A 13167-nucleotide genomic window follows, 5' to 3' on the forward strand; every position below is an offset into this window, starting at 1 on the left:
TATCAAATATATCTGATTAATGACTAGTTACCATGTATAAAGTACTTACTAAGTATAAAGTACTTTACATCCATTACCTCACTTAATTCTTATACCAATCCTGAGAGAGATGGGCAAGGGGGATATTAAAAATATTTAATAATTGGAATGATGTAGGCAATTAGAACAATTGCTGGCCAGTATGCTTTCTGGTATATACCAGAGCTCAAAATATAGGCATTAAAATTTCTCAGCATTTTATAGATGAAAAAACTGAGACTAAGAAAGATTACAGTGGGTCCCCCCTTATCCACAGGGGTATGTTCCAAGATCCCCGATGGATGCCTTCAGAAGCCTCGGATAATACTGAACCCTATATAGACTATGTTTTTTTCTTATACATATATACCTATGATAAAGTTTAATTCATAAATTAGGCACAGTAAGAGATTAACAACAATAACTAATAATGAAATAGAACAATTATAACAATATACTGTAATAAATGTTATGTGAATGTGGTCTCTCTGTCTCAAAATATCTTATTGTACTGTACTCACCTTTATTCTTGTGATGATATGAGATGATACAATGCCTACTGATGAGAAGAAATGAGGTGAGTGATGTAGGCATTGTGACGTAGCATTAGGCTACTATAGACCTCACCATACGTCAGAAGGAGGATCCTTGAGCCATGACGATGTCAATGGTTGGGTGTCAGGAGCCAGTGATGTCTGCAGTTGACCGCTGGTAACTGAAACCGGGAAAAATGAAACTGCAGATAAGGGGGAGCCTACTGTAATTCATTTTTATAAGGTCACACAATTAGTTAGTAACAGAGCCAGGATTCAAATTTAGATCTGCCTAACTCTAGAGCTTATGCTCTAAATACAATCCCAATTAAATCATAATCAGACTATTTCAAACTCAAGACTTCTTCAACCCCGAGTATGTGTGTTTTATGATATGAATACCCCAGATTAAATATTAATTCTAGGAGTATTTTATTTGATTCTTTAATAAATTTTAAAATATTATTTAACATTAACATTTACTGAGCACTTGTACGTAAGGCACTGAGCTAAGCACTTTGCTTGGATTATTTCATCAAATCCCCACAAGAATTCAGTGTAATGGTTACTCTTATTATCTCCATTTTATAAATACAGACTCTGAGGCTCAGAGGTGGAAGCCTCCCAGAGTCATTTGACTAGTAAGTGACAGAGCCCGGATTCAAACACAACCGCTGAGGCTGGCACTTGGAATCACTCTCTTAATCAAAGTATTAACTGAAACTGATTCTTACTTTAATCCCTTGTTTATATTGAAAGGCATAGATAAGGTTAACTAGAATATCAGACAAAGAAGACATTCCATCAACATTCAAACTATAGTGAGTAACTGCTTTCTGTATCTAAACAAGGACAGAATTTAAAATAGAGAAAAGGAAATGGAGAGAAAGGAACTAATATTTATTGAGTACAACTGTGTCCCAGTCAATATTCTAGGTGGCATGCATGCACTGTCACTTAATATTAAAATAACTTTTTGAGGCTAGAGTTATTTTATTATCTCTGTTTTATAAAGGGGAAAAAAACCAAGACTCCGAGAAATTTAGCAGGTTGCCTAAGGTCATGTAACTGGTAAGTAGGGAAGCTAGGATTCAAATTCAGATTAGTTAGCACATTCTACTATACTACACTATAAAAAGAATTCCACTGTACTACACCATCTGTAACTGGGCTTACACTGTACCATGTGGAATTTTGATTTGCTATAGAAAATTTCTTTCCAGTGAGAGTTAAACAGAAGAATAACCAACTCAGATGGGAGAATGGTAGGCTGGGAAAATTCCTACACTAACTCTGGGAAATGATCAAAGAAGAGTTAGTAGACACCAGAAGAAGAGAGGAGGCAACAGCAGCAGCTATAGTAAGCATCGCAGTCAAGAGAATGACAGCTTAGAACTATGAGACTCTGGCCTTATCCTGCGCCATCTTGAAGTGAGAATGCAGAAAAAAGTAAGCCATAGGTAAAAATAAACTAGAGGCTGGGGGGGAAAGCCCAAAGGGAATTACAAATGAGAAAAAGGGAGAAAGTAAAAAGTTTGCTAGGCACTGGTTTTGAAAGCCTTGATGAAGAGGTGACAGGATAAGCCAAGAAGTGGTCTTTGGCAAACCTGGAAAAAAGGAAGGCGTTTGAAGGAAACTGTACTCTGAGGAGGCAATAGCCCGAGCAAATAGAGCTGCTGACCTAGTGATTGTGCTAGAAATCGCAGCCATAAGTTTAGTGGGGGTGAATCCAAAAGACTATTTTATCAGATTTAGACACTAGGTAGAAGGGAGCAATTATGAATTAGTTTTGAAAAATATTTTAACATTGAAAAATATTACAACCATTGAGGAATATATGAAGTTGGTCGTTGCTAACAACTTGGAATTATTTTAAAACGGGATGAAAGAGGTAATTGATGTGGTTTTAGAGTATAATAATGTGTAAATAGTCCTTTAAAAAGTGATGGAGCCAGCCCTGGCGGTCTAGCGGTTAAGATTCGGTGCTCTCACCCCCACGGCATGGGCTCATTTCCTAGTTGTGGAACCACACCACCCGTCTATCAGTTGTCATACTGTGGCAGCGGCTCAATAGAGAACTAAACTAACTAGGATACACAACTATGCACTGAAGCTTAAAAAAAAGGTGTATTGTCAAAAAAAAGTGATGGATAGTTTTAGAATAGAGATAGGAAAATGTGACGTGTAAAACTAAACTGGGAAGAAATGGAGTTAATTAACCTTCAGTGATATTACTGGAATGGGAAACAGCCAAATATATGGTATAAGTAATTGGTTCTCCTACTCCAGGGAGTTACTGAGAGGTAGGATAATACTTAGAAATTTGGGCTCTCTGGTTAGATTTCTGAGGTAGAATCCTGGCTCTCTACTAGTAGCTATGTGACCTTAGACATGTTGTTTAATATATGTTTAAACAGTTTTCTTAATATTAAAAGGGATAATAATGCTTCAACGGGTTGTTGAATAAGATAATCTATATAGAATATCATTCAATATATCTTAGTTAATATTATCAAGAAATATGTTAAAATTAGTTTTAGAAATTAAAAAAATAGGAGTTTCTTGATCTGTTGTTTCTTCATCTATTTGAAGACATACATTTGCTTCCCTGAATTTTTTTGTTCCAAAATTTCTTTTGGTAAGTTAATGATTTTAACTGTATCCTTTCGTGTTCTTTCCTACTCAGATCTGATTATAGCCCATCAGTTTCTATCTTGGAAAATAAATCTTCTCTTCTCTTTTCCTCTATCAGTCTCCAGACTGACTACATTCTCTCTTCTGTATCTAAATGACTTATTTGGCTGGTTGGATGACTGTCTCATGAGAACTTGGAGAAAAAAGAAAAACAATATTAAAACTAAACAAAATTACCTCTATCAATTTAGTTTGTTAATTTTTTTTAAATCTTTTTTTTTTGTGAAGAAGATCAGCCCTGAGCCAACATCCATGCCAATCCTCCTCCTCTCGCTGAGAAAGACCAGCCCTAAGCCAACATCCACCGCCAATCCTCCTCCTTTTCCTTTTTTTTCCCTTTTTCTCCCCAAAGCCCCAGCAGACAGTTGTATGTCATAGCTGCACATCCCTCCAGCTGCTGCACGTGGGACGCCGCCTCAGCATGGCTGGACAAGCAGTGTGTCGGTGCGCGCCCAGGATCCGAACCCGGGCCGCCAGTAGCGGAGTGCGCGCACCCAACCATCAAGCCATGGGGCTGGCCCCTTAGTTTTTTAATTTTAAGTCAGCATTTTTATAATACTATTTAGTTTTAATAAATATTTTTCATGAAAACTCTCATTAATAGGGAAAATGATTGAAAAATTAAATAATGTGATAATAGCAATATATGGGAAACATCTAGTACTGATATATTTAAAAGCATTTATTTGCTTTTAGATGCAGGTTTACTTAAAGATTTCTCTCAAGGAGGCACATCAGAAGATAAACTTCATATTCTTGCTCAACAGCAATATGAACAGCTAACACATGCAATGAAATGTAAGTTTGTTATCAGTGCACTCTTAAAATATGTTGTAAATCTTACAAAAATCTTTTATCTATTATAATCAGGCAATGAGGTGTGAACCATAAGTGAATTTTCCAGAACACTCAGTCTTAGTGCCTTCAAATAACAAAATATTTTACCAATTTAGTGTCTTTTAAAAATGTAGGTTAGCAAGCATAGTTAAGAGTTTCTTAATGCTGATATGAAATAATTATGTATTGTACATCCAGTATTGTAGTTTCATCTTCTCTATTTCTTTTCTTTGGCTTCTTACTTGATGTAATTTTTCTGTTGTCATTGTGCCTGCCCCTAACAACACTTCTACAATCCAAATTGTAATCAAACTCTTACTTCTCTTAGTGCTAAATAGAGAATAGAGAGATGCAATTACAGATAAAGCCTGGATCTCTTGATTTGAAGTCTGAGTAACAAAGCTCTTTAAGTATTTATATTATTGCTTCAATCACTGCATTTAGATTTGAGTACCATTTAGATTTTGAGTACCATTTAGATTTTGAGTACCACTGCCCTTCCACACGTGGATGTGGAAATTTAGTTCTCTGAGAAATTATGTAAATTTTTATTAATTCAGTGAGTGTTTATCAAGTGCCTACTCTGGGTCAGGCATTAAGCTCGATGTTAGAGATATGAGTGTGAATAAATCCCAACCTCCAAAGGCTCACAGATAAACATGTGGGTATAGATAATTTAAGACATAAAAATACAGCATACATGAGGTAGAAACAAAGCAAGATGGAAAGCACAGGGGAGGTCTGCCCTTTTAGTTGATGCTACCAATAAACATTAATTTGAACATGATAGTATGTATATGATCTATGAAATAAGTTGGTTGGAAGATTAGGCAGTTGGTAAATAATAAACTTTTTTGATGCTTTCTCTGACTACTCTATTTAAAATTACAGGATCCTCTTCTGAAACTAACCATTCTCCATACCTGCTTTGTTTTTTTCTATAGCATTTATCACCTCCTAACAATACTATATAATTTTCCTATTTATTCACATCAATAAAACGTAGAAAATAAGCTCCCCAGGGGCCGGGATTTTTGTTTGTGCATCTCGAGTGGCTAGAACAGTGCCTAGGTGCTGACTGAGGGTGGAGGAATGAGTGAGTTGCAGGTAGTAGGATTACCTCATTTTACAGATGAGAAATCTGCGAGTTGAAGTAATTTTCCCAGGTTCATTCAGCAGTAAGTAACAGAACGGGGTTCACATCTAAGTCTGCCTCTTCCTAGAGTCCCTTTAACTAGTCATGTGACATGGCTTGTGGAAGAGTGGCTGGAAGTACCGAGCCCATGATAATCTGCGGCACTTATTTTTTGTTTGTGTTTGCAACTAGGTTGGTCACACTGACTGAATTTTCAATTTCCACACAATCCAGTCAGATTTACTTTACTTATTGGCCACAGAGGACATTACTAATACTTGCTTTAAAGGGGAGCCATTCAAGCATCTATGGAAATCATTCCCATCAAAACCATGCAGTATTAGCAGAAAGAGGCGTTTGGAAACAGCAGCTTTGTTTAGGGTTGTTCATGGGGTCATTATATTAATTACGTCTTCTTTAAATCTAGTTACTAAAGCTCAAGCAGTAGTTTACTGCACATGCTCCGTCTATCCAGAAGAAAATGAAGCTGTTGTTAAGAAAGCACTGGAATTTCAAGGCCATGGGATTAAAGTACAACCTTATAGGTAAGAAAGAAAAGGATTCTTCTGAACGACTCAATCAAATATTTTTGAAAGTGAGTGATTATGATTTTCTAAGTTGTATAAAGACATTCCACTTCCTTTTTGTTAGGCTTTAGTGTGACCAAATAGCCTAACTTTTTACAACTTTATGTAGATTCTGTAGAGTCTTTACAATGGCTTGGCATGGGCATTCTTTTGTACACTAAAAGATTCTTTTTGTTGTTGTTGTTATTGTTGATTAAGCTAAAGGCATTTTGGCTTTGACTTGATGGGTTCTGGATAAATTGGGTCCAAATTTTCTATCCCAAGTTTTAGATACATCTATGCCTCAGTACAAGAAAAATAAGTAGGGCCAGCCCCGTGGCTTAGCGGTTAAGTGCGCGTGCTCCGATGCTGGCGGCCCAGGTTCGGATCCCAGGCGCTCACCGACGCACCGCTTCTCCGGCCATGCTGAGGCCGTGTCCCACATACAGCAACTAGAAGGATGTGCAGCTATGACATACAACTATCTACTGGGGCTTTGGGGGGAAAAATAAACAAATAAATAAAATCTTTAGGGCCGGCCCCGTGGCTTAGCGGTTAAGTGCGTGCGCTCCGCTGCCGGCGGCCCGGGTTCGGATCCCGGGTGCGCACCGAGGCACCACTCCTCCAGCCATGCTGAGGCCGCGTCCCACATACAGCAACTAGAAGGATGTGCAGCTATGACAGACAACTATGTACTGGGGCTTTGGGGGAAAAATAAATAAATAAAATCTTTAAAAAAAAAAAAAGAAAAAGAAGTATATAAAATAACCTTAGAAAGTAGAGAGAAAATTCGTTGTTAGTTATCTGAAAACATACATTTCTTAGACCCTTTTAGCCTTTGGCACTCACAAGGAATGAGGTAAAAATAGCCTAAATAACTTTCGTAGCTTTTGGGTAAAATGCTGTAATAAACCAGGGATGAGAAGAAAAACAGTAATACTCCATCTGAACTGTGGACATCAAGGTAAGGAGTAGATCTAAGAATACGTGACACCAATTAGTTCTTCAAGGCTGTGACAATTAATAAGGTATTTTAAAACATCTCTTCTCTGTCTTTTACTTATTATTCATGTTCTAAACTTTTTCTGTAATTCTTATAGTAGGTTCTTAATATGCATATGGTTTGCTCCTTTCTTTTAATTTGATATTTTCCCTTTGCCGTTTCATAAGTGGACATGTTAATCACACCTGTATTTCCCTCCTTACTTAGCTTCACTTCCTTATTGAGTAGCTCCTATTGGTGGCTAACAGCCAACCTCACGTTGTGAGAGCTTCTCAACACAGCATTAGCTAAATCACCATCTAGTGGCAAAGAGAATTATTGCGGGTATATAACCAAATTCATCAGTATGGATGACCCTTGATTTGTCTGTCAGGGATAAGGTTTCTAAGAATGTAATCTGGCAAGAATGGAGGAACATCTGTATTTTATTTTATTAGATTTTATTTCAGGTAAGCTATAATTAATAATTAATCCATAATATGGTATAAAATACACAAGTAATATTTAAGGACATGTTATAAAGACAAAATAATCTGGGATCTGGGCTCAAATTGGAGAGTGTATATTCAAGAGAGTTATAACTACTTGTTAGGGATGCTGTCAAAAGAAATTATGAATTGCTTAGGGAAGTACACTATATGGCCTCTAAGAATCATTTCTTAATTCCCAAAGTAGTAGAATTTAGGGTTTAAAGCACTATTACATGCCATCTAATCTAATCACCAGTTGCTTAAATTTCCTTTTAATAATCCCAGAAATATTCATCTTATTTTGAACTTTAGCCATCATGATACTTAGCTTAGTTCTATGCAACTTTTTTTCTTGTCCCCTATTGTAAAAACTTCAAACTTTACAAAAATACTAACTTAAAAAGAATGTTTTTCCAAAGCCTACCCTTTTAGACATAACCATTATTAACAGTTTGATTTGTAGTCTTCCAGGTTGTCCGGCACCAAAGGTTGTACACATTTTAAGTTTTAATTGGTATGGTCAAATTACCCACCAAAATATACGCTCTTATAAACCTATTTCTCCACAGCTTCCCAAACACTGGGTTTTATCACACTTTTAAATCTTTAGCAGTCTGTAGGGTGAAAAGATGAGATCTCGTTGATTAAATTTCCATTTCCATTAATAAGGTTGGGCACATTTGCTGTTTACTGACGGGGCAGTGCAGTGTGGTAATAATTAAGAGTGGGGGTTCTGGAGCAATAGTCCTCAAACATTTTTGCTCAAATACTCCCTAAAAATTTTTTTAATAACTGTGTACCTTTTTCTGTATTTTGAAGTTGACACCTAATATTTTTCATCATAAGTTTAAACAGTTGCAAAATATATTATTTCTTATTACATATGTGCTTTAAATACATTTCTGTTAAATCTTTGGATCTGCAGATTTATCGTATTCCATTTATGGAAAAATGTTGAATTTGTTACCTATTTTACAAAACTAGTTTTCATTGTCAAAACCAGATTTACCTTGTCAGAAAAAGTCTGACTTTATTCTTTAATTCAAATAAACATGTTAATATGCCCCCGTGATTTACTTCTAATTTTAATTTTAAGGTAGATAAATAGAAATAAGGAAGGGAAGGGGAGGGAGGAAAGAAGGAAGGAAGGGAGGGAGGAAGGAAGGAAGTTCATTCAAGAACAGAGCTTTGCTGAGAGTTTGGCATCCTCTTCAAGATTTCTGACCTAACTCTGCTTTGCCACGGGCAAGCCACATTCTTGAGTTGTCCCTTTGTTTAGCATCCCAGCGATCTTAACATCCCAGGATAATGTGCAATACGGTAAGTGGCTTTTTTTGTTAAGTGGGAGAAGGGTATTGTGAAAGAAGAGGAAGGGAAGGTCGCTGTAACATATGGATTATGACATTACCTACCTCACTGGATCTTTGTGGGGAATGAATGTATTAAAACATGAGCAGCGCCTGGCATATAATAAATGTACCATAAATGTTCATCGTTATGGTTGTTACCATTAATTTGTAAATTGCCTGTTCATGTTCTCTACCACTTTTTCAACTGTATTATCTATCTTTTTCTTCTTTTTGTATGTCTTGTCATTGTATATTAGGGATATTAGCTGTTTTCATATGAATTACAAATATTTTTTATTGTTTTTTATTTTAAATATTTTTAAATAAAATGTTGATGAAAAATTTGCTTTATAGAAATCTCAAATTTCTGTGTAGACAGTTGTATCAGTCTTTTTCTTATGGCTTCTACATTTTGTATTATATTGATCCTCAGCTTATAAATGCTTTTACCAGTTTTCCTTTCATATTTTTATAATTTCATCTTTTTATATTTAAATACTTGATTTATCTGCTGTTTATTTTGGTAAAGGAGTAAAGTATAGATCAAGCTTTATTCTTTCCCCCCCAAATTCTTCCTCTGCCCCTTCCCCTACTGATTTAAAATGCCACCTTTTTTATATGCTATAATCCTATATATACTTCTATGTGGGTCTGTAATTTTATTCTATTCTACGGATGCTTGGCTATTTCTATACTAATATGATAGTGCTTTAATTACTATAATTTTAAATGGTTTGCTTTTCAAATTTTATTAATTTTTTAATTGCAAAAACCCCTACCCACATTTGTGTATCAAAGAGAACCATCCAAAGACGCATAATGAGAAGGTTAATAATTTCCTTCCTGTATCTCTCCAGCTCCAAATCCCAAAGTGTCCAGCAGCTGGAGCAGGTCCTAAAGGTCCCTTGAGGAGCCAGGTGTAACCCTTCATTCCTTTTTTTTTTTTTCGTGAGGAAGATTAGCCCTGAGCTAACATCTATTGCCAATCCTCTTTTTGCTAAGGAAGACTGGCCCTGGGCTAACATCCGTGCCCATCTTCCTCTACTTTATATGGGACGCCGCCACAGCATAGCTTGACAAGCGGTGCGTAGGTCCGCACCCGGGATCCGAAACCGCAAACCCCAGGCCGCTGAAGCGGATTGCACAAACTTCACCACCACACCAGGCCAGCCCCCGCTTCATTCCTTTTTATTATATGGAGGTCTGGAGGGGCTCTAGGAGAGCTGGAGCAGCTAGAGGGCACTAAGCCTGGAAGTACTGATATTTTTACCACTGGTGCAGCCATACCAGTGTGTTCCAGTCGCATAGCAGTCATATGAATGTGTGTATATATATTATCTTATGGATAATGTATACATTAAATATATGGAGCTGTTCCTATTTTAGTAAGTTTTTTTAATTGAAATATAATCACAAACCATACAAGTCATCATTTTAATATGTACAGGTTAATGCTTTTTTAGTATATTCAGAAAGTTGTGCAATTTCACCACTATCTAATTTCAGAACAGTTTCATCACCCCAAAAAGAAACTTCATACCCACTCAGCAGTCACTGCTCATTCCCCTGTTCTCCTAGCTCCTGTCAACCACTAATCTACTTTCTGTCTCTCTGGACTTGCCTATTCTAGACATTTAAATGAAATCACACAATATGTGGCCTTTTGTTTCCGGCTTCTTTCACTTAGCATGTTTTCAAGGTTCACCTGTGTAGTAGAAAGTTATCAGAACTTCCTTCTCTTTAAGGCCAAATAATATTCCATTGTATGAATATGCCACATTTTGTTTATCCATTCATCAGCTGATGGGCATCTGGGTTATTTCCACCTTTTGGATATTAAGAATGATGCTGCTGTAAATATTTGTGGACCAGTTTTTATGTGGGCATAAGTTTTCATTTTTCTTGGGTATATACCAAGGAGTAGAATTGCTAAGTCACATGGTAACTCTATGTTTAATCATTTGAGGAACTGCCAGACTGTTTTCTAAAGTGGTTGCATCATTTTACATTCCCATCAGCAGTGTAGGAGGGTTCCGATTTCTCCACATCCCCACCAACACTTGTTATTATCTGACTTTTTAATTCTAGCCAGCCTAGTGGATGTGAAGGGGTATCTCATTGTGGTTTTGATTTGTATTTCCCTGGTGACTAATGATGTTGAGCTTCTTTTCATTTGTGAGCTTCTTTTAGCCATTTGTGTATCCTCCTTGGACAAATGTCTCTTCAGATTCTTTGCCCATTTTAAAATTGCGTTGTCTTTTTATTGTTGAGTTGTAAACGAGTCCCTTATATGTTCTGTATATCAGACCCATGTTACATACATAATTTTCAAATATTATCTCCCATTCTGTGGGCTTTTTACTTTCTTGATGGTCCTTTGATGCACAAAAGTTTGTAATTCTGAAGTAAAATTTATCTGTTTATTATTTTGTTGCTTGTGCCTTAAGTATCATAACTAAGAAACTGTTGCCTAATCCTAGGTCACAAAGGATTATGCCTACATTTTCTTCCAAATGTTTTGTAGTCTTAGCTTTCATGTTTAGGTCTATGATTCATTTTGATTAATTTTTGTATATGATGTGAAGTAGGGGTCCAAATTCATTGTTTTGCATGTGGATATCCAGTTGTCCCAGCACCACTTTTTGAAAAGACTGTTCTTTCCACATTAAATGGTCTTGGCACCCTTGTTGAAAAGCAACCTATCATAGATATATGGGCTTATTTCTGGACTCTCAATTCTATTTTATTGATCTATATGTTTATACTTATTCCAGTACCATAATAAGGTTTTTAAAATCACTAATGGATGCCTAGTTTTATCAAAAGCAGCATTTTATGATGTGATCAAATATTTTTTCTCATCTGACATTTTAACATGGTGGTGAATTAACACTATGTATTTTCTAATAGTGAACAGTCTTTGAGCTTGAGGGCCAGATACTGATAGGTTGTGTTCTATGTTCTGATTTTCTGTTACCTAGTAAAGGTGGAGGGTAGGGAAGCTAAGTGGTGCATGAGAGGAAATGGATGGCTATGCCAGCCTTTGTACTTATTATGATAATCATTAATCACATATACCTGGCTTCTGATGGGTAATTTGCTCACCTGGTCACTATTGTCTCGGGATCCTTTTACGCTCATTGCTGTCAATGAGCCCTGTTCTGTAATGGCCTCTCCTACTGTCAGCGCTGGCCTATGGAGGAAAGTCGCCACTGAACTTCTGAGAGCTGCTGGTGCTGCTCTCACCAGCACATTCCTTGTTGCTCTAATAAAGGGTGGATCTTTTGGGCCCTCCTCTCAACACAGACCTCTGGTGGGTTCTCCAGCCTTAATAGTACACCCACTGTAGCAAGCTCACTCCTCTGAGGTTTCTAATCCTTTTTTCTACTGTCTGCCATGGCAATCTGGCATTTCTTCTCACTTAATGTGAGCCATTATGTATTAGTTTTCTATTTCTGCTTAAGAAATTACCACAAATATAGCAGCTAAAGACAACACCCATAATTAGCTCATAGTTCTATAGGTCATGTCTGGCGTGGCGTGGCTAGATTCTCTGCTCAGGATGTCAGCCTGGTGAATTCTTTGCTGGAGACTCTGGGGAAGAATTTGCTTCCAACCCCATTCTTGTGGTTGTGGGACCGAGGTCCTCATTTCTTTGCTGGCTATCAATCCAAGATGCTCTCAGTTTCTGGAGGCCACATCCATTCCTTGCCATGTTGCTCCTCCATCTTCAAGCCAGCGATAGTGCATCATGCTTTGAATCTCTGAGTTCTTCCATCCCTGACCTGTAGACCTGGATTTAAAGGGCTCATGTGATTAGGTCAGGTCCACCCAGATACTACCCATATCTTAAGATTAACTAATTTGAGACCTTAATTACATTCACGAAATTCCTTTTGCCATGTGTATTATCTTCCTGGGCTGCCACAATAAATTATCCCAAACTTGGTGACTTATAACAACAGAACTTTATTCTCTCACAGTTCTGGAGACTAGAAGTCTGAAATCAAAGTGTTGGCAGGGTTGGTTCCTTTCTGGAGCCTCTGAGAGAGAATCTGTTCTATGCCTCTCTCCTAGCTTCTGGTGTTTGCTAGCAATCCTTGGCGTTCCTTGGCGTGTAGCTACATCACTCCAGTCTTGGCCTCCATCTTCACAGGGCCTTCTTCCTCTCTGTGTCTCTGTGTGTCCTCTCTTCTTACAGAGACACCAATATTGGGTTTAGGATCTCCCCTACTCCAGTATTACTTCATCTTAACTAATTATATTGGCAAAGACTCTTATTTCCAAATAAGATCACATTCTGCAGTTCTGGGTGGACATGAATTTTGGGGGGACACTATTCAAACCACAACAATCCATACTCTGGCTCCTCAAATTTTATGCCTGTCTCATGTGCAAAATACATTCACCCTACCCCAACATCCTCAAAAGTCTTCATCCATTACAGGATTAATTCTAAATCCAAAATCTCATTTAAATATCATCAACTCAAAAAATCCCAAATGTCATCATCTAAATCAGGTATGAGTGAGATTCTGGGTATGAACTTATTTTAGTATTCA

The 13167-nt window shown here is 37.1% G+C and overlaps 1 protein-coding gene across 1 annotated transcript in view; it reads left to right on the plus strand.

Moving 5' to 3' along the window:
• The window catches only part of NSUN7 (NOP2/Sun RNA methyltransferase family member 7), a 49805-nt gene that overhangs the window by 31589 nt on the left and 5049 nt on the right, over positions 1 to 13167 (plus strand). The window contains exons 9-10 of the mRNA XM_004419003.3: positions 3942 to 4043; positions 5645 to 5762. Of these exons, the coding sequence (XP_004419060.2) occupies positions 3942 to 4043; positions 5645 to 5762 (220 nt within the window). The remainder of the gene's footprint in view (positions 1 to 3941; positions 4044 to 5644; positions 5763 to 13167) is intronic.

The sequence above is a fragment of the Ceratotherium simum genome, chromosome 8 (assembly GCF_057802395.1).
Source record: "Ceratotherium simum simum isolate JZ-2026a chromosome 8, ASM5780239v1, whole genome shotgun sequence".
Taxonomy (NCBI): domain Eukaryota; kingdom Metazoa; phylum Chordata; class Mammalia; order Perissodactyla; family Rhinocerotidae; genus Ceratotherium; species Ceratotherium simum.